This window comes from Quercus robur, chromosome 2 (assembly GCF_932294415.1).
Source record: "Quercus robur chromosome 2, dhQueRobu3.1, whole genome shotgun sequence".
Taxonomy (NCBI): domain Eukaryota; kingdom Viridiplantae; phylum Streptophyta; class Magnoliopsida; order Fagales; family Fagaceae; genus Quercus; species Quercus robur.
In genome coordinates this window covers 49,482,778-49,506,930 of record NC_065535.1, presented here as the reverse complement: position 1 = coordinate 49,506,930, position 24,153 = coordinate 49,482,778, and the positions used below count along the sequence as shown (strand labels likewise).

Below are 24,153 nucleotides of genomic sequence, written 5' to 3'. Positions count from 1 at the left end.
TTTTGAGTTTTAGAAATCATATATGATCCCTTTCAAATCAAAGAGCCCTTTAAATCAAATTAACGTTATGATTATGATCTCATTATATGTTCATTAGAATTCTAACAGGTTGACTTAGTATTATTGCCAAGTAAAAAGAAAACAAGACAAAAAAGGAAATCTATTTAGTAAGATTAACAATGCCATAGTGCTTAATTAACAAACACACAAATTACAAAATTGACCAAAAACAATAGTGGACCATTCAATGAAATAGATAAGACAAATAGATAAAAGGAACGAAAATTTTAAGCAATTAAGTTAAGAAAAATAATGATTCCAACTCACCCACCAACAATCTCAAATTATAAAATCAGAAGTTCTTGACATTTACTAATTGCATCTATCTGCATTAGACATTCAACAATGCGTAGTGTGCCGTGTGAATGTTGCGCTTTTAATTTTATTAACAAATTGCTAAGCATGCCACTACCTAATTAAGTCTAAGATAGCGTATTTGTTAATATTTTAATCCAAAAGACAAAACATAAGTTTTTTTTTTTTTTTTTGGTAAATTAAACATAAGTTTATTAACTATAAACTTTACTCAACCTATACCGAGCAACTTTAAGGAGTTGTTGTTTGGACTAAATTTTTTGTTGTTACTTGGGACTAATTTTGTTTTTGTTTTTTTGATTTTTTTTTTCCTGAATAAGAGTAGCAAGTGGTTGTTCCGTTGTTCCACTATCCAATATATTAATTAAAAAAAAAAAAAAAAAAAAAACTCTAAATCCAGAGAATAACGCTATTTCAGTCAAGTCTATCACTTAACTTGAATCTGTCTCTAGACTCTACTGTAAGTAAAACTAGTAAGAGGTGTTAGTGTTAGAGCCCTGATTTTTATTTTTATTTTTTTGATAAATAAAGAAGTATTCTATTAAAAAATATCAGTACTAAAAAGCATTATGATATTTGTTCAGTATATAGGCCGGCCAAAAAGTTACGGTTCTGATTTTAGTGTTTAAATGCCCAGTTATTGCTCCCATTGAAGAATTTTCACTTACTTTCATGTCGTTTTTCCTCAGTGTAAATGAAACCTATCGTTTTGAACAAGAAAAAATACAGCAGAAATGTCAAGCCATACAGTACTAGAACCGATAACATCATATCATGGGCCTTGGACTCATTTTTTGGGCGGGTGATTTTGTGACTGATTCGCTTAGCAAAAAAATAAACAAAAAAAGATTTGCTTACTGGTATTTGGTGGACTAGATGTAGAAAAATTTCAGTCATTGGCTTGTTACTAGTCTGGTAATGGTTTAGAAATGATATGATGGTGGTCTTGGTTGTGAAAATAATGTGTGAAGACTGAAGATACAACATTAATTAGAACCAATTTTTGCTGGCGAGGGAATTTGTACGTACCTTGAGGCTTTTGGGGGGCTTCGGTAGGTGGTGCGGAGAAGCAAGTAGTTTGATTCGTATCGGCGTCATTACCACAAACTCCATTGGATTGAATACAGTCACTACAAGACTTATCCTCTTTCCAATTCACCTCAAATCCCTCTCTCAGTACTTCTTCCATTTTGGACAAATTCCAAATATCTCCATTCATTGTAGGGGTTTTAGGAACTGGAACGAAAACAGTTGGACCCTTACATATACCAGGACCATTAACTTCCGGTACAATATAGGCTATAGCCACTCCCTAGACAACCAAACAATTCGGGCGTGGTTGAAGGACAGCCATAGACGACCGTAATATTTGTGTAGCCAGAACTGTAAACAAAAAAATTGGAATCAAGGGTGGTATTCACGAACTTTGGTGAACAAATTCCGCCCGAGTAGTAGTCCTCTCTGGCAATTTTGAGGCTTCTGGCGGCCATGTTAACACTCAAAACGCGGTATGTTACGTTCCTCATTTCAATCAAAGTGATATCACCAGTACAATTGAGAAACAAATCTGGTTTGCCACAACCACGCACTCGGTCAGCTCCCCAGAACGGATAATCAACGTTAGCGATGTCCCCGCAGTGGTACTTATTGTTACAACTAGCATAAAAATCATCATAGCATAAGAACACAGGAATTTGGACGAAAACCAAGATTGTGATGAAGAAAATAACAAGAGGGGGATACCGAAATAAAAACCCAGAATTCATTTTTGGTGGGGGAGAAGTGATGGATGAAATGAACTATTTGAGTTTGGTAGTTTGAGGGAAAATAAGGAAAACATAGAAGAGTCACATCACTTCTTGGGAAAATTTTTCTACGGAGCAGTTGAAGACGAAGACTTTGAACATTAAGTCACTTCCGCGGGAAAAGCGATATGTTGTGACAAAAGAGGAGCCCGGCTTTCACTACAAGCACAGACCAATCGCATTTTGATTTCATTGAAGATTCGAATAGAATCGGTTTATTCAATTCCAACAACTGTTGGTCTATTCTCCGTAGATTGATAAAATATCTTGGAAAATTGATTAATGGAAAAGAAAATGAACTTGGAAAAACAAAAATCAACTGGCTGTGTTTTTCTTAGCACTTTGAGGTTATAAGTTGTGGCACATCATACTTCATACCTTAAATTGTGCCAGGTATAGATTTTTTTTTTTTTTAATTTTTAATTTAATTTTATTTTATTTTATATAGAACGTAAAAATTCTACTCTAACTTAATCTAAGTGTATATTTATGTGAAACTTCCTTTTAGAAACTTGAACTCCGAACTTAACCCCTCACACTCCATATATACTTTTATTCTTGTGAAGTGACCACCGCACTAAGGGTGCATGGTTGTGCTAGGTATAGACTTGATATTATTGATTTATGATCCTTTGCAAGTTTGTGTGATAAAAGTGACAATATCTTATTTAATAGAATTATACATGGCTCATTTTGGGTAGCTTTTAAGAAGAATTCAATAATCAAAATGACATTGGTAGGTTGAAAAATTTCTTATCCCTAAAACGAGTTCAAATCTTTTATCCTACTCTTCATGCTCCACTGCTCCACTACTCCACAAATAAAAACATGCCACATATCCATCTAATTTATTAAATACTAAATTTATGTCTTCTATTATTTCAATTTCCTAAAATAAATAAATAAATAAATAACCCATCATACTTAGGAAATTGAAATAATAGAAGGCATAAATTTAGCATTTAATAAATTAGATAGACATGTGACATGTATTTATTTGTGGAATATATACTGGAGTAGGAAGAGTGGGATAGAAGATTTGGACTCCCCTAAAACCCTATAGGTATGAAAATTTATTAGATAGTATCTAAATATAGCTGACTAAAGTGATCCTACAAATTAATAAATACAAGGCACTTAATATGTATATGTATACACACACACACACACACACATAAATAGAATGGCTAGAAATTCCTGCGGAAGCCACGTGTCTAGTTTCAAACGTCACGAGGCATAATTGCTTGAGTATTAAAGTCTGATACAATGTGACTGTTAAAGACTTTTGCCACTAAGCACCATTGATAGTCAGGGGGCTAATGTATAGTACACCAACCAAGGCATGTGAGAATCCTGACATGGCTAGATCTAGACCCTACATGTGGAATGGCTGTGAGCAAAGGAGAGGAAATGTTGGTTAAAGTAAAGGATCTTTGGTTTGTGCTAACAGCACAATCATCTTGGGGAAGAGTGAAGTTTGCACTTGACATGGACACCCAACACTCACAAAAGGGAGATAGTGACCCCCTATGGTTAAAGGCTATGAAATTCCCCCTTTTTATTGGCTGTGCTTGTGCTAGACCGCTGTTAAGGAAACATGCATCACCCTCAATGCCCCTAATGTCCCTTTCCTTGTCCAAGGATTGCTCCCCACGTAGTGGTAAGGTTACCCTTTATGCCGCTACCTTGACTTTGGCGTGCTCATTCTCTCTCCTTCAGCCACTACATAGTACAGTAGTTGTATTAGGATTCACATGGAGGAATCATGGTTTGACACCTGTCTTTTGTACTTGGCAACATTCCTCAGACTATAAGAGGAACATGTTGCAGGACCATTAGGGCAAAAGAACCAGGAGAGAACATTAGAGAAAAGAGTAGAAAGTTTGTAAGGAAGTGAGGTAGAGAAAATGCCTCTCTTTTAGGAAGAACACCATCATTGTACAAGAAAAACTTCCATCTTTCACAGAAAGCTTGAAAGAGTAAGGGAAATTCCCCCTTGCTCACCCGTGGTTTTTCATCCCTTCTTAAAGGTTTTCCATCTACATTCTTTGTTTTCTTTACTTTCCTTGCAATGCTTTCTTTTTCTCTCGATTTTATGATGTTAAAGCTTTCATTTTTATCACTTTCGAGCTTTTTCATCAAAATGTATTGTTAGATAGCTTATCCACTTTTCATACAAGTTCATAAATCTAACTTGCACGTACATGTCCCAAACTGAATTACTGAGTAGAATTACCTAGACCATTGCATCCTTTACGGTATTTGAACAATCCTCTTCTGTCCCCCTAAGGAAGGGAAATAATGCCTTGGGAGAGTCCGCCAGCCAAGCATATGGTTTGTCGTTAGGCTCAAGTTACAAGAAAGTCATTTCAGTAGCAGAAGAATGGGACCCACCCCTAACATAAGGTTAGAAACATTAGAATAGTAGCCTAGACTCAATGGACCACCCAAGCATTGGAGGGACCCACATGTCAGCAGGATATTCTCTCATCATTACGAGTTCACAAACAGAAAGGTATAAAAATGAAGGAATGAGTTAGACGAAGGGGTTGGAACATTGTTTTTGGGAGAGAAAGATGGGAGAGCAGAAGGAAAACACTAGTTGATATCTGGGGAAGGTGACGTAACTCGAGACACCTAAGGGGCACCTTAGCTACCTGAAATCCTCCTCGAGTGGTCGGATTCTTAGCCATAAATTATTTTTAAACGTCTATTACCCCCATTGTCTAATCAAGTTTCTCTTGGGATTTCTAAAAAAAAAAGGGTTTCTCTTGGGATCTCTTGTTGTAAGTTATACCCTATAAGCAGCATACAAATTAATTGGAGATCCAGGCCCAATGAGCCCAAAAGCCGTTGTGGGCTGTATCACCACACTATCTCATTGAAAAGTCTAGCATCAACCTCATAATAAAACCATTTGTTTCAATTATTTAGAAAATTGTATTGCTTTCTATCTTCATTAAAATAAAGTAAAAAAAATAAATACTGCAGGATCTATAAAGGCAATTTTGCTTAGTATTACACCAACTAGGTCAATACAACTCGTTTGAGTTGCAAAAAAACCCATTGAATTTTATTGGTTTAATTGCATAAGTGGTTCAATTAAATAATCAGATAGAATTAACATTGGTTCACTAAGTTATTAATCCCAGTTTAGTCTGAGTTTAATACCCATGGAACCCACCACTTAGGTGTCCTTAAAGGGACAATCTCACCAGCTTAATATTGGTTCACTAAGTTATCATCACTAAATCTTTTATTTTGTTGATTCTTAAAAAAAAAAAAAACCTCTAAGAATACTTTTAATGTAAAATAAACAAACTCTTCATTTATTGCAATGAGTAGCTAATAACTTCACCAAAATTAAGAACTTTTTGTAAAATTTTTATATTTTAAAAATAATAATTATCCTTGAATGTGGTGTTACCTTTAATATAAAAATGAACAAACATTTTTTTTTTCTTTTTTCTAAATGAGTAGTAAATATCTTCACCAAATTAAAGATGCTTTGAAATCCAATTTAGAAATTTAATTGGATTTTCTTAGCTTCGGATATATATATATACACACCACAACTTGTAGAATGATGCTGAATGAATCTTGATCGAAACCAACATCACGGCATAGAGAAGAATAAAATGGCAAACGAAGAGTGAAGCTCGAAATTCATTTCCAGTCAAGAGGGTGGAGGAGAAAGGATTCTTTTTACCTAATGTGAATTTGGTTGTTGGAGGAAAAATTTAAGAAATGGAAATGAGTGACTTGATCAAATACGGGGAGTTTAGGACTTAAACAAAGGCGATATTACAACTGAATCATAATATATATGATTTATTAGTCATTGGGATACTCTACCCATATCATATATGTGAGTGAGCAAACCATAAAACCTTTCACTACAACTACAAGCAATGCCACACTTCCTTTTCAGTATAACTGTATCAACATGTGGCTATTAACCATTCTCCACCTACCTAATCGCTGACCATTCATTCACTCTAATTATCATACATAAAAGTATGACTTTTAAATGCTTGGAATATGAAGTGGAAGACGAAGAAAAATGATTGTGGAAAAAGATGATAAACGTATACCAAACGAAACCTATATGGTGAAAGCTTTATGACTAAAAAAGAAAAAAAATCAATTGAACCCGATCGATGTACCTAATACGGGGGTCACATCCAGCACAATTAGTACCGCATGTAGCAGAATGGAATCCCATGCCGACAAATTCTCAAGTCGCATGACCATCTATACTAATTACCAGTTTTGTCAACTATACGTTTTTTTTTTTTTTTTTTGGTAAACTGTCAACTATACGTTTACGCATTAAGAAAAAGGATCGCAAAGGTTCTTCGCCTAGTAACGCTTATATAGGCTCCCCAAAAGGGAAAAAGATTGTGTGTTGATGCGCTTGCACTCATGTTAATTTTCGTTTATTTTGTTGCTCTCTGGAAATGCTCTAAAATGTTTTATGATGATTGATACGTACCAAAAAAATGGACCCAAAGAACAAGGACAAAGACACGAAGGTACCCTTAGGCCACCGAGGGCCATGGCCTCCCCTTGGATTTTTTAAATGTTTTTTCCCCACTTAATATATGATATTTATAAATATTATTGAATTTTTTGGTTAAAAATTCATATGGCCCATTAAAATTGAAACAAAATAAATAAATAAATAAATAAATAAACAAAATAGTCATCTAATCCAAAAAAACTCAAAATTAATTAAAATGGTCATCTAATTCATATTTGTGGTTTGTTGTCCCTTTCAAAAAATTTCAATTTTTTTTACTAATAAAAAAAATCCCTTAAAAAATCTTTGTTGGAAAAAAAAAAAATATTGGTACGACACTTTGGTTGATTGCTTATTTAGGACTATTTAAAAAAATTTGAAATCTTGAGATTTGAGTGTTATTCAATTAGCTAGTTCCACCTAGTGGACTTTATAGTTGAGCACTATTTTGATTAGATATTTTTTATGCTTAAACAAGTTTTAGCAACAAGATTCATAAATCATGCAAAACTACTATTGAAAATAGATTTCACCATTTAAGCATAATGTAATTTGACATTTGGCTTCTAAAAGTTGTTAAATATTTTTTAATTTTGTCAATGGCTAATAAGGACTAGAAAATTAGTAGCCTACTAATTTTTTAATAGAGTGGTTATACATTTGAGCTTATACTTAATCTTCCAATTTCCACTACAACTATTGAATGAGTATTTGCAAACCATGAATATTATCAAAACACTCTTTGATTTTATACATTGAAATATAAAATTTTGCAACATTTTTTACGGAATTAATCATTTACGATTTTTGAGAATTAAAAGAACATCAAAATTTATTTTGATAGATAATTACATTGCAAATTTTTAAGAAATAGTTATTTTGTGTTTTTTATTAATTTGTTGATATTTTGTTAATAAATGGGTGCTAATTTGGATCATCATAAAAAAATAATAATATAGTTCTTAATTTGACCCCTCAAATAGAAATCTTGACTTTGTCCTTACCAAAGAACCTCTCTATACTTTAGCAACCCAAACCAACCAAAACCCCATCCACCCCTCCATCACTATGAACAACTAACATTCCCCCATGACCTAATAGAATGGGATGGCTGGATATTAAGGAAATCAAATCATACCTTCCTTAATTTAATCCCCATGACCTAAAGTGCATGCAATTTCAATTAGTTTAGGCCAATTATTTTATGTAATTTTTATTAAAAAATAATTTTTAAAATTATAGTGAAGAGGTTGAGACCTTTGTTACCTAGGATTATAGATCCTAGCCAAGTTGTTTTTGTGCCTGACAAGTGGATATCAGAGAATGTGGTCTTAGCTCAAAAAGTGGTTCACAGTTTCAATTTATATGGGGTTTAAATTGGATTTCCAAAAAGCTTATGACAAATTGGAATGAGAATTCATCTAGGTTGTCCTCCACAACTAGGTTTCAGTTAGAAGTTAATTTCCTCAATTCAACATTGTGTAGCAATGATTACATTCATCCTTCTGCTTAATGGAAGTAAAGGGCCTGTTATTACTTCATCAAGGGGCATTAGATAAGGAGACCCCATCTCCCTTTCTTTGTTCATCTTATGCCATGAAATTCTTTGTAGGCTTATTAATAGAGAATTGGATAGAGGTAATATCAGCGGAGTTCAGATTGTAGTAGGTAGGGTTGTCCACAGGTTGGGTTTGTCCCTAACCCAAAACTAACCCAATTAGATCGGGTGGAGAACTTCCAGACCTGTAGTTGATCTGTAGGGTATTGGGTCGAATGGATTGGGTAATCCTTGGACGGTGGTCAACTTTAGGTGAAGCCCAAAATCGTTGAAAAAGTAGGAGTGGAGAGATCTCATAAGATCTGGCGAGACTCGTCTAAGATCTTGTGAGATCTCACCAGATCTGGTGGAGATCTTGTTGAATTTGGAGAGATTTCCACCAAATTTGGCAAAGAACTCGTAGTGAATTCCTACTAAATCTAACGAATCTCCACCGGATCTAGCTATGTTGGTAGCCGAACTCCGTTGCATCTAGTCGGAAAGGTCATTGAAATGGTTTAAAATTGCCAAATTTGATGTATTTACAGTTGGGTAAGGTTGCTTGGGTTTTTGAGGAGGAGATCCGCCGATGTTTGGTTTTTGAAGGTTGGGACTCATAGTCAACTGCTAGAGCAGTCAGATTTGGTGGTGACGGGTTGGGTCGGATTTGGCGGGTGGATTTGGTTTGCGGGTGGCTTGAACAACCCTAGCAGTAAGACCCCAAGAATATCCAAATTACTATACGTGCACAGATGATGTTATGCTATTTTGTAAAGCAAAGGTAGCTGAGATTGAGTCTCTGATGGGCTGCTTGGAAATATACTGTAGATGGTCTGGTCTGTCTATTAGCTTGGAATTGTCAGGTATTTTACTCCTATTTCCTGGAATGAGTTATGTTAACATTGCATGATGGTGAGTTGGGCTTTAAGTCTTTTGAAAGTTTTAACATGGCCGTTATGGCAAAGCTAGGTTGGTGGGTTCTTTCCAATAGAGATAGTTTTTTTGTCAAAATTCTAAGAGCCAAGTATAGAGTTCACAATAATTGGCTAAATTCTGGTCCAACAAAAAATGCATCTTGGTCTTAGAGAGGCCTGTAAGCTATTAAACCCCTTATGGCAAAAGGTGCAAGCAGACGAATAGGAAATAGTTATAGCATTTGGGTTTGGGATGAGCCATGGATCCTAGATGTTACAGATTTCATTCCTAAGCCTCGAAGAGGCCATGGGGAGACTTAATGCTTAGTGGTTTCTCAAGTAACGAATCAAGATAAAATAGGTTAGGATGTGGCAAAGCTGAAATTTTATTTTGATGAAGCCTCTGTTAAAGCCATATTGAACACACCTAGATGGAATAGTGCCCAGGTGGATGGATGGACCTGGATAAGAAGTAGTTAAGGAGATTGACTGTCAAATCAGTTTATAGAGAATTAACAATGGATGGTAACGTAGCCCCTAACCACCCAGTCTTAAAGAAAATTTGGAAGTCGAAGCTCCATGACAGGTTGAAAAATGCACCTCTGGCATACTATAGTGGGTGCCCCTCCCACAAGGGATAGATTGAGCAAGCTATGTCTCTTTGAAGAAACTTCTTATGTTTTATGTGACCATAAAATTGAATCCCCCATTCATCTTTTTTGGAATTGTCAAGTCGCAAGGGCATTATGGTTTGGAAGTGGGTGGAAAGTTAAAACTGATGCTATATTCTTTCAAAGTTGGGAAGGTCTTATATATGGATTTTAGATCCACCAATGATATTTGGTTTGAATATGGAACGTAAGGAAGCTTTTACTTTGTCTGGAGCCATAATACTAGAATTGATTTGGAAAAATAGGAACCAGGTGTTGTTTGAAAAGAAGACTTTTGAGATTGACAGCCTAGTTGGGAATCTATGCTTGCTAAAAAAAGAACACGGCTGGAGAAGTGAGATCCCACATAACAATTCTGTCTTAAAAATCCACAGCAAATGGTCTCATCCTCCAAAAGGACATGTGAAATTTAATTGCAACGCTGTAGTGGGCAAAGAGTTCTCAATTGTTGCGGACCTTGCAGTGGTCGCTAGAGTTTGGAGAGGGACAATGGTTTTGGTTGCATCTAAAGAAGCCGATACCATTATCCCTCTCTAAGTAGGGGTCGAAGCAATACTATGGGCAGTGCAGCTAGCCAAAGCCCAGAACTTGGAGAGAATTATTATCGAAAGTGATTCCAAAGCTTGCATAGAGGCGTTTCAGGGGCTGGGTTAGAGTTGTCCTAGAGGATTATAACCTGGAGATATATAGTTAGTAATCTAGTGGAGGCTTTTAGTGTATGTATTTTCAATTGGGTTAGTAGGGAAGCTAATAAATCTCCTTATGTTTTGGCTAGGTGGTCTTTGAAGAATAGGCTTTTGGTTTCTTTGATTTAGGTTCAGGCCCCCAAGCTTTTGTTGATGTTATCTTACAGGAGCATTGCTTTGGTTCTAATATGGGCTCCTCCTAAGTTGTATAGTTTTCTGGTTCAATAAAAGTTTTACATATTATGAAAAAAAGAAGTAATAATAATAAATGGATAGTACACTAAGACAAAGATAGTACAATCTAATAGCGAAATTAGCATAACACATCACACGAACTTTTCAAATCTACTTACTATTGTATCAATTGACCACTTTCACTTGTTTATTATCAAGGATTTTAGCTTATTTTTAATTTGGTCCTCAACATTTTATAGCTTTCATTTTGGTCTTTATAGTTTTTAATTTGTTGTCATTTTAGCCTCTGCCGTCATTTTACTTATAATCAATTAGCCACGAAGACAAAAAAAAAGGAATTAAAGATATTTTTGAGGCATAGAGGATTATTGTTTTTGTCAAAATATTGAAACATGATAGGTAAAAGAGTGACTGCTGACATAAAATTTCCGGGTTTATCCTACTAGCTTAAGATTTTAATGTTGTGTTTCGACTTTCAATATGCTATTACAACTTCTAATCTATAAAATTCCAGAGTATTAGTTATCAGACCCAACCCCAAAAGTTCTCCCCTAAAAAATTATCTATATTGCAAATCAATCTATTGAGACTAATTAAGAGGATAACAAAAATGAATAGAATGATTTGGTCATCGCTTATGGGATGAATAACATAAGTAGTGGTGCTGTGTTGTCCATTTGAGATGATAAATTGTGAGGATGCAAATCGATTATTGACACAAGTGGAATACGTACCTGGTGAAGTATAATAGCACGTTGACTGATTCCGCTTCAGGTCATAACCACATACTCCCTTGTATACCGTGCAATTAAGACATGCCGCTGTATCCACCTTCCATTTTACATCAAATCCTTCTCTAATGGCTTCCTCTAATTTTGACTGATCTATTTCTATTTCTATTCCTGTCCACGGACTGGACTGAACTGGAACAGGAACAACTACGCTTACTTTACATTCCCCAGGCCCATAAGCTCCCCATTTGGCGTGCGCAAAACCATTTATTTGGCAATTGAATTGTCCGGGGAAAGGTATCCAAGACAAATCACAGCCATAGACTATTGTAAGATTCTGTAAACCACTGCCAGAATCCAATAGTTTAGGATCGAGGGTGGAATTCACGAACTCTGGTGAACAAATCCCAGTCGAGAAGTCCTCTCTCGTAATGTTGAGTATTTGGGCCTCGGGATTGACACCTAACACTTTGTACGTCACGTTCATAATCTTTATGGTAGCAACACTTCCCTGGCAATTGAGCTTTAGTCCAGGATAGCCACAACTACTTGGTCGGTTATCTCCCCAAAAAGGAAAACCAATGTTATTCAACTTTCCACAGTTGAACATATTGCTACAGCTCTCGTACATATCTTCATCGCATAAAGATAGAGGAATCTTGATGAAAAAGAAGAATATGAAAAATAAAGAAACAAGAAAAGGAGACGATGAGAGAACCCACGAATTCATTTCCAGAGATAAACAAAAAGAAGAAGAAGAAGGTAGGTAGTGATTATGGGTAATCTATTGTACTAAGGAAAATAAACGAAACATAATTGAGTGAGTGTTAACAGGAGAACATAACGTCCAACCAATAAAACAAAAAAAATTTGTGTGGAAAGAGAGAGAAGGAATCACATTGGACGTTTAGTTGACTTAATTACAACTTCTTTAAGACTCCATGCCCCAACCAATTTTTGTTGCATGTGTGATTATGGTTAATTAATATAAAAGTGAGTTTAGATGAAAGCCTTTCGCTACACAAAATAAATACATTTTCTTCTCATCCAATATCATGTCCCTACCAAGTTGTAGTCTACTAAACACTGCTATTGTTCAGACTAAGACATATATATATATATATATATATATATATATATAATATGAAAGCGGAAGACCAACAAAAATGTGCTCATTTAGTGTCCGTTTGGCATGATTAATTAATTTTGCCAACTTATTTTATTATTTAATTTATTTTTGTTATTATTTATAGGCCCCACTGCACTTTTTAGTATTATTCATGGGTACTACTGTACTATTTCAGTTAACTTTTACCTTCATCTATAGTACTTACAACAACAAAAATTTCAATTTTAATAAAATAAACAAATCTCAAACATACCCTTAATATTAATCAAATTAAAATAGCGGACAAAGTCGCAAAGGATATATTAATTAATCAGATAATGACTAGAAAAGCTTTGCGTATTCAATGCGCCGTGCGTAATTTGGTCCAGATTAGGTGTCGTGACTCATCAACATTTGGATGTGAACGTGTAGCTCCCATAGTGTGTGTATATATATATATATATATATATATATACCATGTGAAGAGTCCTATTTAATTGGATCTTTTTCCAGCCGAAGGGATTGAACAAACACGGCAACCGTGGTCAAAAAACTATGTGAGGAGACTTGACTTACAAACCATGAACCCAAAGACTTTTAGGCTTCCAATTTTGTTCTCCAACCTATCTGGTGGTTCAATTTGCTGAATTTATGGTCATGTACAAGAGATTAAATTAAACCCATCATAGGGTCTACTTTTACCCCCTCCAATAACAACGCGACACATCCGATTTTTGTGCAAAAAGAAAAAAAAAAGAAAAAAAAAAAAAGAGTATGATTCACACACAACTCTACACTAATAAATACTTAATGTAATATAATAAAAAAAATTAAAATCGAAATAAGCTGAAAACCAACTGAAATACATGGGTAGCCTACTAGCCATAACATAACAAACCCAAACCGATAGTTTCACCTTACTCAGCAAAAACCAACACAATCCAATCCCCACAAAACAATATCAATATTTTTACGAAAATTGTGAGCTAAAAGTAAAGATCATTAACAAAACCCATGATCCTGTGTTAACATGAAGATGCAAAACTTATGGCCTATTTGGATTGAGGAATGAGGGGGGAGAGTGGAGGGGAGTAGAGTAGAGTTGGCTGAAAATATGTTAATTTTGGGCTAATTCTGCTATACTTAACTTTCACTCCCTCCCTCCCCCTCAATCCAAATAGACCATTAGGGCCATTACAAACACAAACCATAGAACATTTTGTTGGGTTATAGATTGATCCCAGTTAATTAATTTAATTACCTAAGTTGATTAATTATGTCAAATTATTTGCAATTCGTGGAGGCACCAACAAATCACCAACTAAAATAATATGCAGCGGAAATTAATGAAACGGTGATTTGTTAACGAATGGAAAAAACTTTTCACAAGCCAAAAACCCCCACCAAGTGAATTTCAGGTCATCACTTTCAAGAATCCACTAATTAAGAACAAGTGGTTACAAGTATAAGGAATCTTACCACTATCCTAGACTATCCCAAAACACCAACCTATAGTTGAACCTTTACACCAATCCCCAATTGGACTTGCTATTGTAGAAGACTTTTTCGCATGCACAGATCCCAATAAGTGACTAACTCCAAGCAATTGATTGATTGTTATTGGCTGCAAAGTTCTTCACTTCAAAGCATGTTGAAGATTTGGAAGCACTTGATTACAAAACCTTAAGGTGCATAAACGCAGTAGCTTCTCACATAGTGTTTGAGTTCTCTAATTGAATCTTTGTGTCTTTGTGTCGAGCTTCACCATCAATTCTTGATAGATGTTAGTGTCGACCCTAGTGTCGAGAATTATTGAAACTGTTTTTCTTCACTTGTTTCTTGGATCAATCTTTCATGTCTTTAATGATACCACTTTTATATTTGAACAACACACTTCTTGATACATTAAACTCAACTTAGATCTACCTAATTACAAGTGAAGTGCGTTTTGTCAAAGGATAAGCCAAAACATAGAAAATATGACCCTAACGCATTTTACTGTTTCAAAATTTGGACTTGTTTGTGTTTGAGGCTACAACATACGGTATTATGAACAGAATTGCACAGAGAGTCTCTGTAACACATTTTAGCTCATTGATGCTATCTAGTGGCACCTGTCAGACTTTGGCTATGTCATTGGCACCCTCTCCAACGGCTTTGCATTGTGAGATTCGGTTTTACCTTTCAGCTTAGTTGGATTTTAATTTCCAAGTATTTATAGTGTGTGTCATGCTCTATTTTTCTTCGTGTAAAAATCTGATGTGTCATAGAGTATAAAATAGCCTTTTACACCAAGACTGCTTTGAATTTACTCTCCATTTAGAATATACGCAAACATCTACATATACATATATTGAATGCTTTGCTTTACATATACTAACATACGCTCCACTTTATGCTTGACCTAGTTATTGTAATGTATGGTAAACAATTTACAAATAAGTATAACTAAATGCATATTAAAATTTTACCAAGTTTATATAATATATATATATATATATATATAATGTTTGTATATTTGAAATATAAATAATTACTAATAAAATAAATTGTTTGGGCTATTTTAATTGTTATTTGGGATAATTTTTAGACTATATTTAAGGTGTCAATATCTCATAGGTCAAAATAAAATAATAAATTGTGCAATTAAATATAAGTATTATAAAAATGTTGTAAGATTTTATTGTGTATCTCATTAGCTATTCTTTCATGTAGTTTCCTAGCTAATGACTTAATTCTCTTTTGTGGAATTTAATAGCTAATTACTTAGTTCTCCACATAGGATACTTGTAGTGGGGTGAATATTGGACCTTATTATAATGGGATAAACATTGGGCCTATTTTAAGCATTGGCCCAAACGGAGGAAACAAACCTAGCATTGGCTAGCCCATTCTGATAATAAACAAAGGTCCTCGGATCATTGGTCAGAACCAATGGCCTTCCAGGCCTAGGATCAAGACTGTATCCGAGGCATATCCGAGCTACTGAGATAAATCCTAGAGAAGTTACACTTTTCCGAGGTAGCATAAACATTTTGAGAGAAGATCCTTGTAACAGAGAATACTAAATTCAATAAATAGAAGTTCATTTCCATATAGTGTGAGAGTCCTATGATTCACATGTTCTTGTCCAAACTTCCCATTGTGGATCAATATTAACCCATGATACAAATTAGTTGTGGCACATATCTTGCTTAGTGTCCTAAATCACTGAGTTGAGGTTCATGCACACACAATATTGTTTTCTCTCCATTTGGTTTATTCCTCCACCACATTTAATGCTGAAAGACAAACTTGAATAGTAAGAAAATCCACAAAAGTCTTCATTCATGATGAAAAACCAAGAAATAAAAGCTCGATAAGACTAGAAGTTGTCTAGGTGGATGCTTGAACAGTAAGAAGGAACCCTAGAAGACTCTGTTCATGATGAAAAACCAAGAAAGAAGAGCTCAATCAGACCAGAAGTTATCTAGGTAGACAAGAACAAAAAACGAAAAAGAAGAAGATGGCTGATATAAAAGAGAAGAAAGAAGAAAGAGAAAAGACCGACACAAAATATATCAAAAAGAAAGAGAGCATAAACATTCTAAGAGAAGATCCTTGTAACAAAGAATACTAAATTTAATAAATAGAAGTTCATTTCCATAAAGTGTGAGAGTTCTATGATTCCTGTGTTCTTGTCCAAATTTCGAGAAGAATCGACAGGTACTTGGGAAGCAATATCTTCTTCTTCTTCTTCTTCTTTTTTTTTTTTTTTTTTTTTTTTTTTTTTTGAGATAGTTTCAATGTATAGTGTCTATTTCTGATAATAATTTTTTATCATCAGACCAATACACCAATTAATTTTTGGTGTAAGTGGAGATTAAATCCTAAATCTTTTATTCAAACCATAAAAGACTTTTCTAGTTGAACTAATTAGAACCCACGAAAAACAATATCTCTTTGTTTGTTTGTTTGTTTTGTTTTGTTTTGTTTTGTTTTTTTTTTTTTTTTTTTTTTTTTTTTTTTTAAGTAATAGTTATTAATGATATGACTAAATGTCAATTTTCTAATATAGGTGTTTCGGCTGGCATTGGGACTATATATATATAATTTCATGCTTTAGAAAAGAACAAATCCCAATTATAAAAGTGATCAAGAAGAACACAAAAGACAATCAATATGTCAAGGCTTTCTTAATAAATCAAGGCTCACTTGCGCTCAATCAATATACTTTTTCGGAGATTGAGAAAATCACCAATTCATTTAGAAACAAATTAGGTCAAGGAGGCTATGGTAGTATATACAAAGGTGTACTACTACTACTGGATGGTCGTCTAGTAGCAGTTAAAGTAATAAGTGAGTTGAAAGGAGGCTATGGTAGTATAGACAGAGGTATACTACTGGATGGTTGTCTAGTAGCAGTTAAAGTAATGAGTGAGTTGAAAGCTACTGGAAGTCTGGAACAAGAATTTATTAATGAAGTTGTTACCATTAGTGGAATTTCCTATGTTAATATAGTCACTTTTTTAGGTTACTGTAATGACAGAACTAAAAGAGCTCTAGTTTATGAATTCATGTCAAATGGATCTCTAGATAAGTTCATATATAACCAAGGATCTTTGAGAACAAATCTTCAATTGGAACGGAACTCACTCTTCCAAATTGTAGTTGACATTGCTCAAGGATTAGAGTACCTACACAATGGTTGTAGCACAAGAATTTTACATTTTGACATAAAACCTTATAGCATTATTTTGGATGAAGATTTTTGTCCGAAAATATCTGATTTGGCCATACAAGATTACACACGAGAAAGGAGAGTATTGTATCTATGTTGAGTGCCAGTGAAACTATAGGTACATTGCACAGGAAGTTTTTAGTCGAAGGTAGCCTTCAATCATGAGAAGTTCCTGATCCAAAGCCTTTCTTGTCTTCTCCAACAGGATCCGTGCGAATATATTCAGCCACGTCATTACCATAAAAATTGGCTTGAGGCATATCAAGAAGCAAAAAAGGAAAAAAAAAAAAAAAGTAAATAACTCAACACGTTCTCAAAGGATGGAAAATAAAATCGTTGCCATGGCAGAAGGTGCTTGAAGGGTTAAACTTACGATAACATGGCTGCAAATTTGTTACAATCCACTTATAGATTTGTATTGTACTATTAATGTAAGTCTTATATTATATACATTTCTTTAGTCTATAATATAAATCTTACATTAATTATTAGTGCAATATAAGTGTCCATTTGGTTAGGCTTTTTGAGAGTTTAAAAAAGTGTTTTGAAAACGCAAAACTCTATTTTGCAACAACAATTTTCCAAAGCTTTTTTACAAACACTTATTTTAATTTAAACATTTTTTTGAAAGATTTTAAATTTAAACTTAAAACACTGTTTTCTAGCGGTTTATACAAACGCACCCTAAATTAAGAACTTTCCTAAAATTTATATGTAAGATCTCTTAAAGTATTGAAAGGTGGTGTAGGATGTTCTTTTTCTTATATAGGGACTTTAATAAGAATATAAATCCTCTATATCACATTTTGTGTTCTCCTTTATGTTTCACAAATTACAATTTGTTATGTGTTTATTTTTTGAGTGATACTACAAATACAAAATATTTTACAATATTTTTATAAACTAATGTTGTGGCTAACTTCTTACTCATTTTCATTTAGACCCACCATTAACATCATTTTTTCATTTACCAATAATCACCCACCATATTAGCAGTTTGTAAATTTTTTTGTAAAATAGTTTGTTTATTTAGCATTACTCTTATTTATTTATTTATTTATTTATTTATTTTCTATTTTAAACTTTGGCTATTTTATAAAGAAAGTTAAACAAATACATAGCAAGTTGTGATTTTTTTTTGAGAGAGTTTCAACCTATGGCGTCCACTCCTGATAATAGCTCTTTATTGTCAGAGCAAGATACCAATCAGTTTTTGGTATAGGCGGGAATTGAACCCCAGATCTCTTATACAACCATCAGAAATTTTACCAGTTGAGCTAATTGGAACCCACCATAGCAAGTTGTGATTGGTGGAATATAAAGTGGAACATAAAAAATAATACATAGAATTTGTATTCCTTTAATAGATATTATAATAAAGGACTAAAATAAAGATCAAAAAGAAACATTTTATCTCTTAATGGCAATAAATGTTTTTTCCAGTATCTTAAAATGACTTTTGCTTAAAAGTGGTAAACACATCAATTTAAGCATGAAGTCTTGTAAATTTTTTCCAATATCTTAAAATGACTTTTGGTCTCTACATTTTGGTTTCATTCTCATTTTGGTCTATACCTTTCTATTTTACCACTTTTAGTCTCAAAATGAAAAACTGGTTCCATTTTAGTCCCTACCATCATTTACTAACAAAAAATAGCTTACGTGGCAGGCAGAGTACATAGTTGACACACAGAACACCTACATGTTCATTAAAATAACTAGTCGCTAACTTGTGTGATGCACGGGATAATTTAAAGCAAGTTGTTAACAATTATTTTTGTTGAAAGTAAATAATTAACCTACTGAAAGAAATAAGTTTTTGTTGACATTTTTCCTTCAGAATAATTTTCATAAACTTAGAAGAGTAGGTGTTGCATTTCGTCAATGATCAATAGAATCTTTTATTAAAAAAATCATACCTAACGGCTATATAAAGATGGTCGAATCCCAATTACACTAACAAAAATAACCTATAATTATATATAAAAATTACATTCCCACTTTTTTTGACTGACCAGATAGAAGTCATTATTAAAAAAATAATAATAAAATAAAACGCAATGATACAAAAAGAGAGAAAGGGGGGGGGGGGATGAAACATAAATTTGACATAGACACTAGAAATTAATATTGAAAACTAAGAGCATGCTTAGAAACTTCAAACTTCAAAGAGTCTCTCAAGTATATAGAGCCCCAAAACAATTCGGGTAAAAAACCATTTTGAGAGCGGAATATATTTTTAGACCCCTTCATAAATTAAAATAATAAACGAAGTAAGCCTTTCATAATCATCAATATTATATTTCCGTAGAAACTAAGCATGATAATCACAATAACAAACTACAAAATTTGTACTATAATTATAAAATTTGACACTTTCAATAATGATAACTATCAAACTGGTAGTAGGAAAAATTAAATTTGAAATCATAATGGAGATTAAGGGTCCGTTTGGATATTGTTTATTTTGCTGAAAACATAAATCACTATAGCAAAATAATTTTTAAATGTGTGAATAGTGCTGTGGGGCCCATTTTTAATGAAAGTTTTGTTGAAAAAAGAGGTTTATGGGTCTCGTGAACAGTGCATGGGACCCATTGAAAAAGCAAAAAAAAAAAACGCTATTGCACGTTCTCAAAAAAGAAAAAAGAAAAAAGAAAAAAGGAAAATGCTGAAACGCAGACGCTGGGTCTGTTTCAGCTATACCCAAACAGGTACTAAATTATAAGCTTACTATTTCAATCAAATTTAATAGAATATTGGAATAAAAAAAAAAAAAAAAACCACTAAAAAGTTCCTCTCAAAATATGATTTTGAATAACATTTAGCACCAACTTAACAATAAATTAAGGATAATTAACATATAAAATTTAAATAGTAAAGTCATTTTGGAAACATCATATAGCCAAGTTTCAACCAATATAATCAAATCCAACAACACCAACACATATTAGAAAATTCATATAAGGTTAGCACAAAATGTTGTTTAGATAAGCATATCAAAGAACTCTGCAAAATAGAAGTTTTAGCAAAGATGTGAAAAAGAATGGCTTACTAAATGGGCAGATAATGTCACCTACTTGGGATTATTAGGGTGCAACCAATTTGATCAACAGAACATTGTAGAATATAAAACATTGCATAATAGAGCTGAAAGAAGCAATCTTTTTAAGCATAATTTTTTAATGTTACGATGTGCTCATGCTCATTATCTTGAGCATATATTCATCGTTTCCATTAATAAAATACCACAACTTATCAAACAAAAAAAGTAATAATTATTATGTAATTCTTTAGACTATCTTGTGTGTTTATTATATACAAAAAAGATTGATTGAAATGGTGAAAATTTCAACTGGGTTTCACACTACAAACAATGATTCATGTTTAAAAGCAAGAAACAAACACAATATACACACTCATATTAGATGTGTATTGTGCATATTTTGAAAGAGGAATTTTATCAAATAGCTGAACTGCATTCAACTGAGAAGCAAACCTTTTAAAGTCATATAAAATTTAAATAGTCAAGTCATTCTAAAAACATCATATAGCCAAGTTTCAACTAATATAATGAAGATACAACAACTACTAAGAGGAACATACACCATAGTTAGCATCCAAGAGGGGCCTGTGGACTATTTACAAAATATTGTGTGTCCCTAGCTGCCAAAGTTTTTGCTAGTGTAGATCAACACAGAGACAGCCACACATGAGAATTCGAAGAGAGAACAAAGTGGATAGATGATGATCAAACCATATAAGAGGAACTCATGCACAAACACAAACAATTAGAGCTCTAAGAGCCAAATATTTCAGAACCCATCACATGCAGACCTAACCTTGATACCTTATCATTCACTTCTGAAGAAACCACGTGCCTTGTCTTCATCTTCCTTACGTGGATTCCCACTTTTGTCAGATTCTCTTATGGTTTCCTGATATATTCTGAAATTTCAAAGATGAAAAACATATTAGATCAGTTAAAGTCAAGACTTATTCAGACGCAAGCAAAGATTAGCAACTCAAGTAAACTCAATGTAAAATCACAAAAACTATATATAATATAAAATTGATGATAAATTTAAATGTTTGTGACAATTTAACGCATCAGATACGTTGATAGTACACCAAGTTTCAACCTATGTGTTTTTTCAAAATAATTGAAAGCAGAAGGCGGAGAAGCAACTGGGAGGTGAATAACAGAGGCAAGGAAACGTGACCAATAACCAAATAGTGGAGGGGATACATGACTGGAGTGGAGACAAATAAGGCTGGCGTTTTAGGGTTTGAGAGAGGAGCAGAGTGAAGCGTGACTAAAAAATAGAAGAAAGAAGCAGATGACAAAAAGGGGCTGTCGTGGGTTTTAGGGTTTTATTACGTTTTTTTTTTTTTTTTTTTTTTTTTTTTTTTTTTAATATTTTGCTGACGTGGAAAATTGTGGGAGCTTTAGAGATTTCGGTTATATATATATATATATATATATATAGATAATAAAGTTTGTTATTTGGTATTTCAATAATGTCGTATAAGCATTTTAAATATTGAAAAAGCCACATCGTTATTTTTACTTTTCTTTAATTATTTTAAAATAAAATATAATTTTACTTATTATACTACAACAAAATTTTCTTTTCATTATTTTATTGGAAGATCATGTCTATTTACGTTCTTTGTGTTATTCCCATGATTGTTCATTTTCTTTCCCCAAGCTATTCATGTTCTTCCTCAAATAACTGGTTGCTCAAAAAATTAAAAAAAAATCAATATTTTTGTTTCTCTTCATGCATTTTCTCAGCAACCAAACATGAAAAACATACACAACAATCTTCAAATTGAGACCAAAACCTAGCAATCACTAGAACATCTAAACCAAAACACCAAAACATCTCAACCAAAGCACCAAAATAGAAAAACAGCAAAACACAACAACCTAACCCATGAGCCATCACCAGACATAGTCGACCACCGCTTCATAACCACCAACCAACACTACCGATCTTTGTTTCACAAGGGAAATCGGAGAGAGATAGAGAGTGAAAGTTTTAGACCAGAGAGAGACTGATAGTTATCCACAGACCCACTGATCTAAGAGAGAGACCTAGCGAGAATTAATGAAGATCTAACCAAGAAACAAGTGAAGAAAGAGCTGTTCACTAAATCTCGACAGAAGTCTCAATAGAATCCTTTTTATCGAGAATTAATGTTAAGCTTAACACATGCTGTTTCTATTGAGAATTACGAAATCAGATTTTTTTAGATCTGATTGCATGTAGATTCTTGTATATTTATGTAGGGTTTCTTTTCTCACAACCCTAGATATATATAAGGATTATTTTAAAGACCATTGCACATGCATTGAGTGACCTAGTGCCTTATTCTCTCTAAAAGAAGCTAATGCATTTTTACGCCAAAGGGTTTCGTCACCAAGGAGCTTCCTGATCTTCATTATGCATGAAGTGAAGAACTTTGCAACCAACAACCTTCTTCAAGTTGCTGGAGTTAGTCACGTACTGAGATCCGTGCATCATTGGTTAGTCACGTACTGGGATTTGTGCATTAAACGGAGAGAGTGCCACTACAAGATCAAGTCCAATTAGGTATTGGAGTAAAGATTCAACTGTAGGTTGGTAATTTGGGATAGGCCAAGGGTAGTTGGTAAGATTCCTTTCACTTGTAATCACTTGATTATTGATTAGTGGATTCTTAAGAGTGATGACCTTAAAATCACCCGGTGGGGTTTTTACCTTGGTGGTTTTCCCCATTTGTAAACAAATTACTGTGTCAAATTTAATTTCCACTGCATTTAGTTTAGTTGGTGATTTGTTTGTGCTACCATGCCATTGCATGTAATTGAACCTAATTAATTAACTTGGGTAATTAATTAATTTGCAAGGGGTCAATACATTTTGCCCTATCAAGTGGTATTAGAGCAGGCACACTTTGATTAGGTTTTAATTATTACTGTGTGATCCGTTGACCCCTGTTGTCATGGACAAAGGACAGTCTCTGATTATTCCACCTTTATTTGATGGCACTAACTATGCATACTGGAAAGTACGTATGAGAGTTTTCTTGCAGTCTTTAAATGAGAAAGTGTGGTAAACTGTGGAGATTGGTTGGAGGAAGTGTCGGCTGATTGGGATGATGCAAAGATCAAAGCGACAAACTTCAACAGCAACGCATTAAATGCCATTTTCAGTGGGGTCATGAATGAGGAGTTTAAGAAAATATCCTCGACTGAAACTGCAAAGGAAGCATGGACCATTCTTCAGACGACTTATAAAGGAACTAAGGTTGTTAAAGATTCCAAGCTTTAAAGGCTTACTACAATTTTTGAGAAGATCAAGTTGGAGGAGGATGAGTCATTCAATAAGTTTTATGCTAAACTCAAGGACATAGTCAACTCAATCTTTAATCTTGGGGAAACTATTCTCGAACCCAAGGTCATAAGAAAGGTGCTAAGGTCTCTACCTGAAAGATTCTATACCAAGATCACTGCCATTGAAGAATTAAAGGATATTGACTCTATTCCTTTGACAAAGTTGACTGGAAATTTGCAGACCTTTGAACTAGGGTTGACAAGACTTGGGAAAGCAAGCAAAGGAAAGAATGTGGCACTGAAGGCCAAAAGTAATGAAAAGGATGAATCCTCTAAAGATGAGGATTCAAAGATGAAATCCTACATCACTAGGAAATTCAAGAAGTTCATCAAGAATGCCAATGTGAAAGGATTAGATAAGGATCGATGGCAAGGAAATACGTCTCAGTCCAATGGTCAGAACAAAAGGAAGAAAGACTCTAAAGATGGTGGTCAATACACCATTCCCTCTGGTCCTAAATGTTTTGGCTGTCATGGTTTTGGGCATATGAAATAGGAATGCCTAAC

General features: G+C 33.8%; 3 protein-coding genes across 4 annotated transcripts in view; all 3 read right to left on the bottom strand.

Annotated features, from left to right (window-relative positions):
• The window catches only part of LOC126713858 (LEAF RUST 10 DISEASE-RESISTANCE LOCUS RECEPTOR-LIKE PROTEIN KINASE-like 2.4), a 30,712-nt gene extending 18,341 nt beyond the window's left edge, over positions 1–12,371 (bottom strand). The window contains exon 1 of the mRNA XM_050413759.1: positions 11,440–12,371. Within this exon, the coding sequence (XP_050269716.1) occupies positions 11,440–12,166 (727 nt within the window). The 5' untranslated portion in view covers positions 12,167–12,371. The remainder of the gene's footprint in view (positions 1–11,439) is intronic.
• LOC126713856 (LEAF RUST 10 DISEASE-RESISTANCE LOCUS RECEPTOR-LIKE PROTEIN KINASE-like 2.5) overlaps positions 1–24,153 on the bottom strand; it is an 88,775-nt gene that overhangs the window by 27,877 nt on the left and 36,745 nt on the right. Inside the window, exon 4 of one of the 2 annotated variants that reach the window (XM_050413754.1) lies at positions 20,872–21,212. The exons of the other annotated variant lie outside the window; for it this stretch is intronic. The gene's annotated coding sequence lies outside the window, so the exon portion shown is untranslated. Of the gene's footprint in view, positions 1–20,871; positions 21,213–24,153 lie in introns of those variants that run through there. 2 annotated transcript variants of the gene reach the window in all.
• Positions 1–24,153, bottom strand: part of LOC126713854 (LEAF RUST 10 DISEASE-RESISTANCE LOCUS RECEPTOR-LIKE PROTEIN KINASE-like 1.3) — a 111,537-nt gene that overhangs the window by 75,439 nt on the left and 11,945 nt on the right. The window lies entirely within an intron of this gene.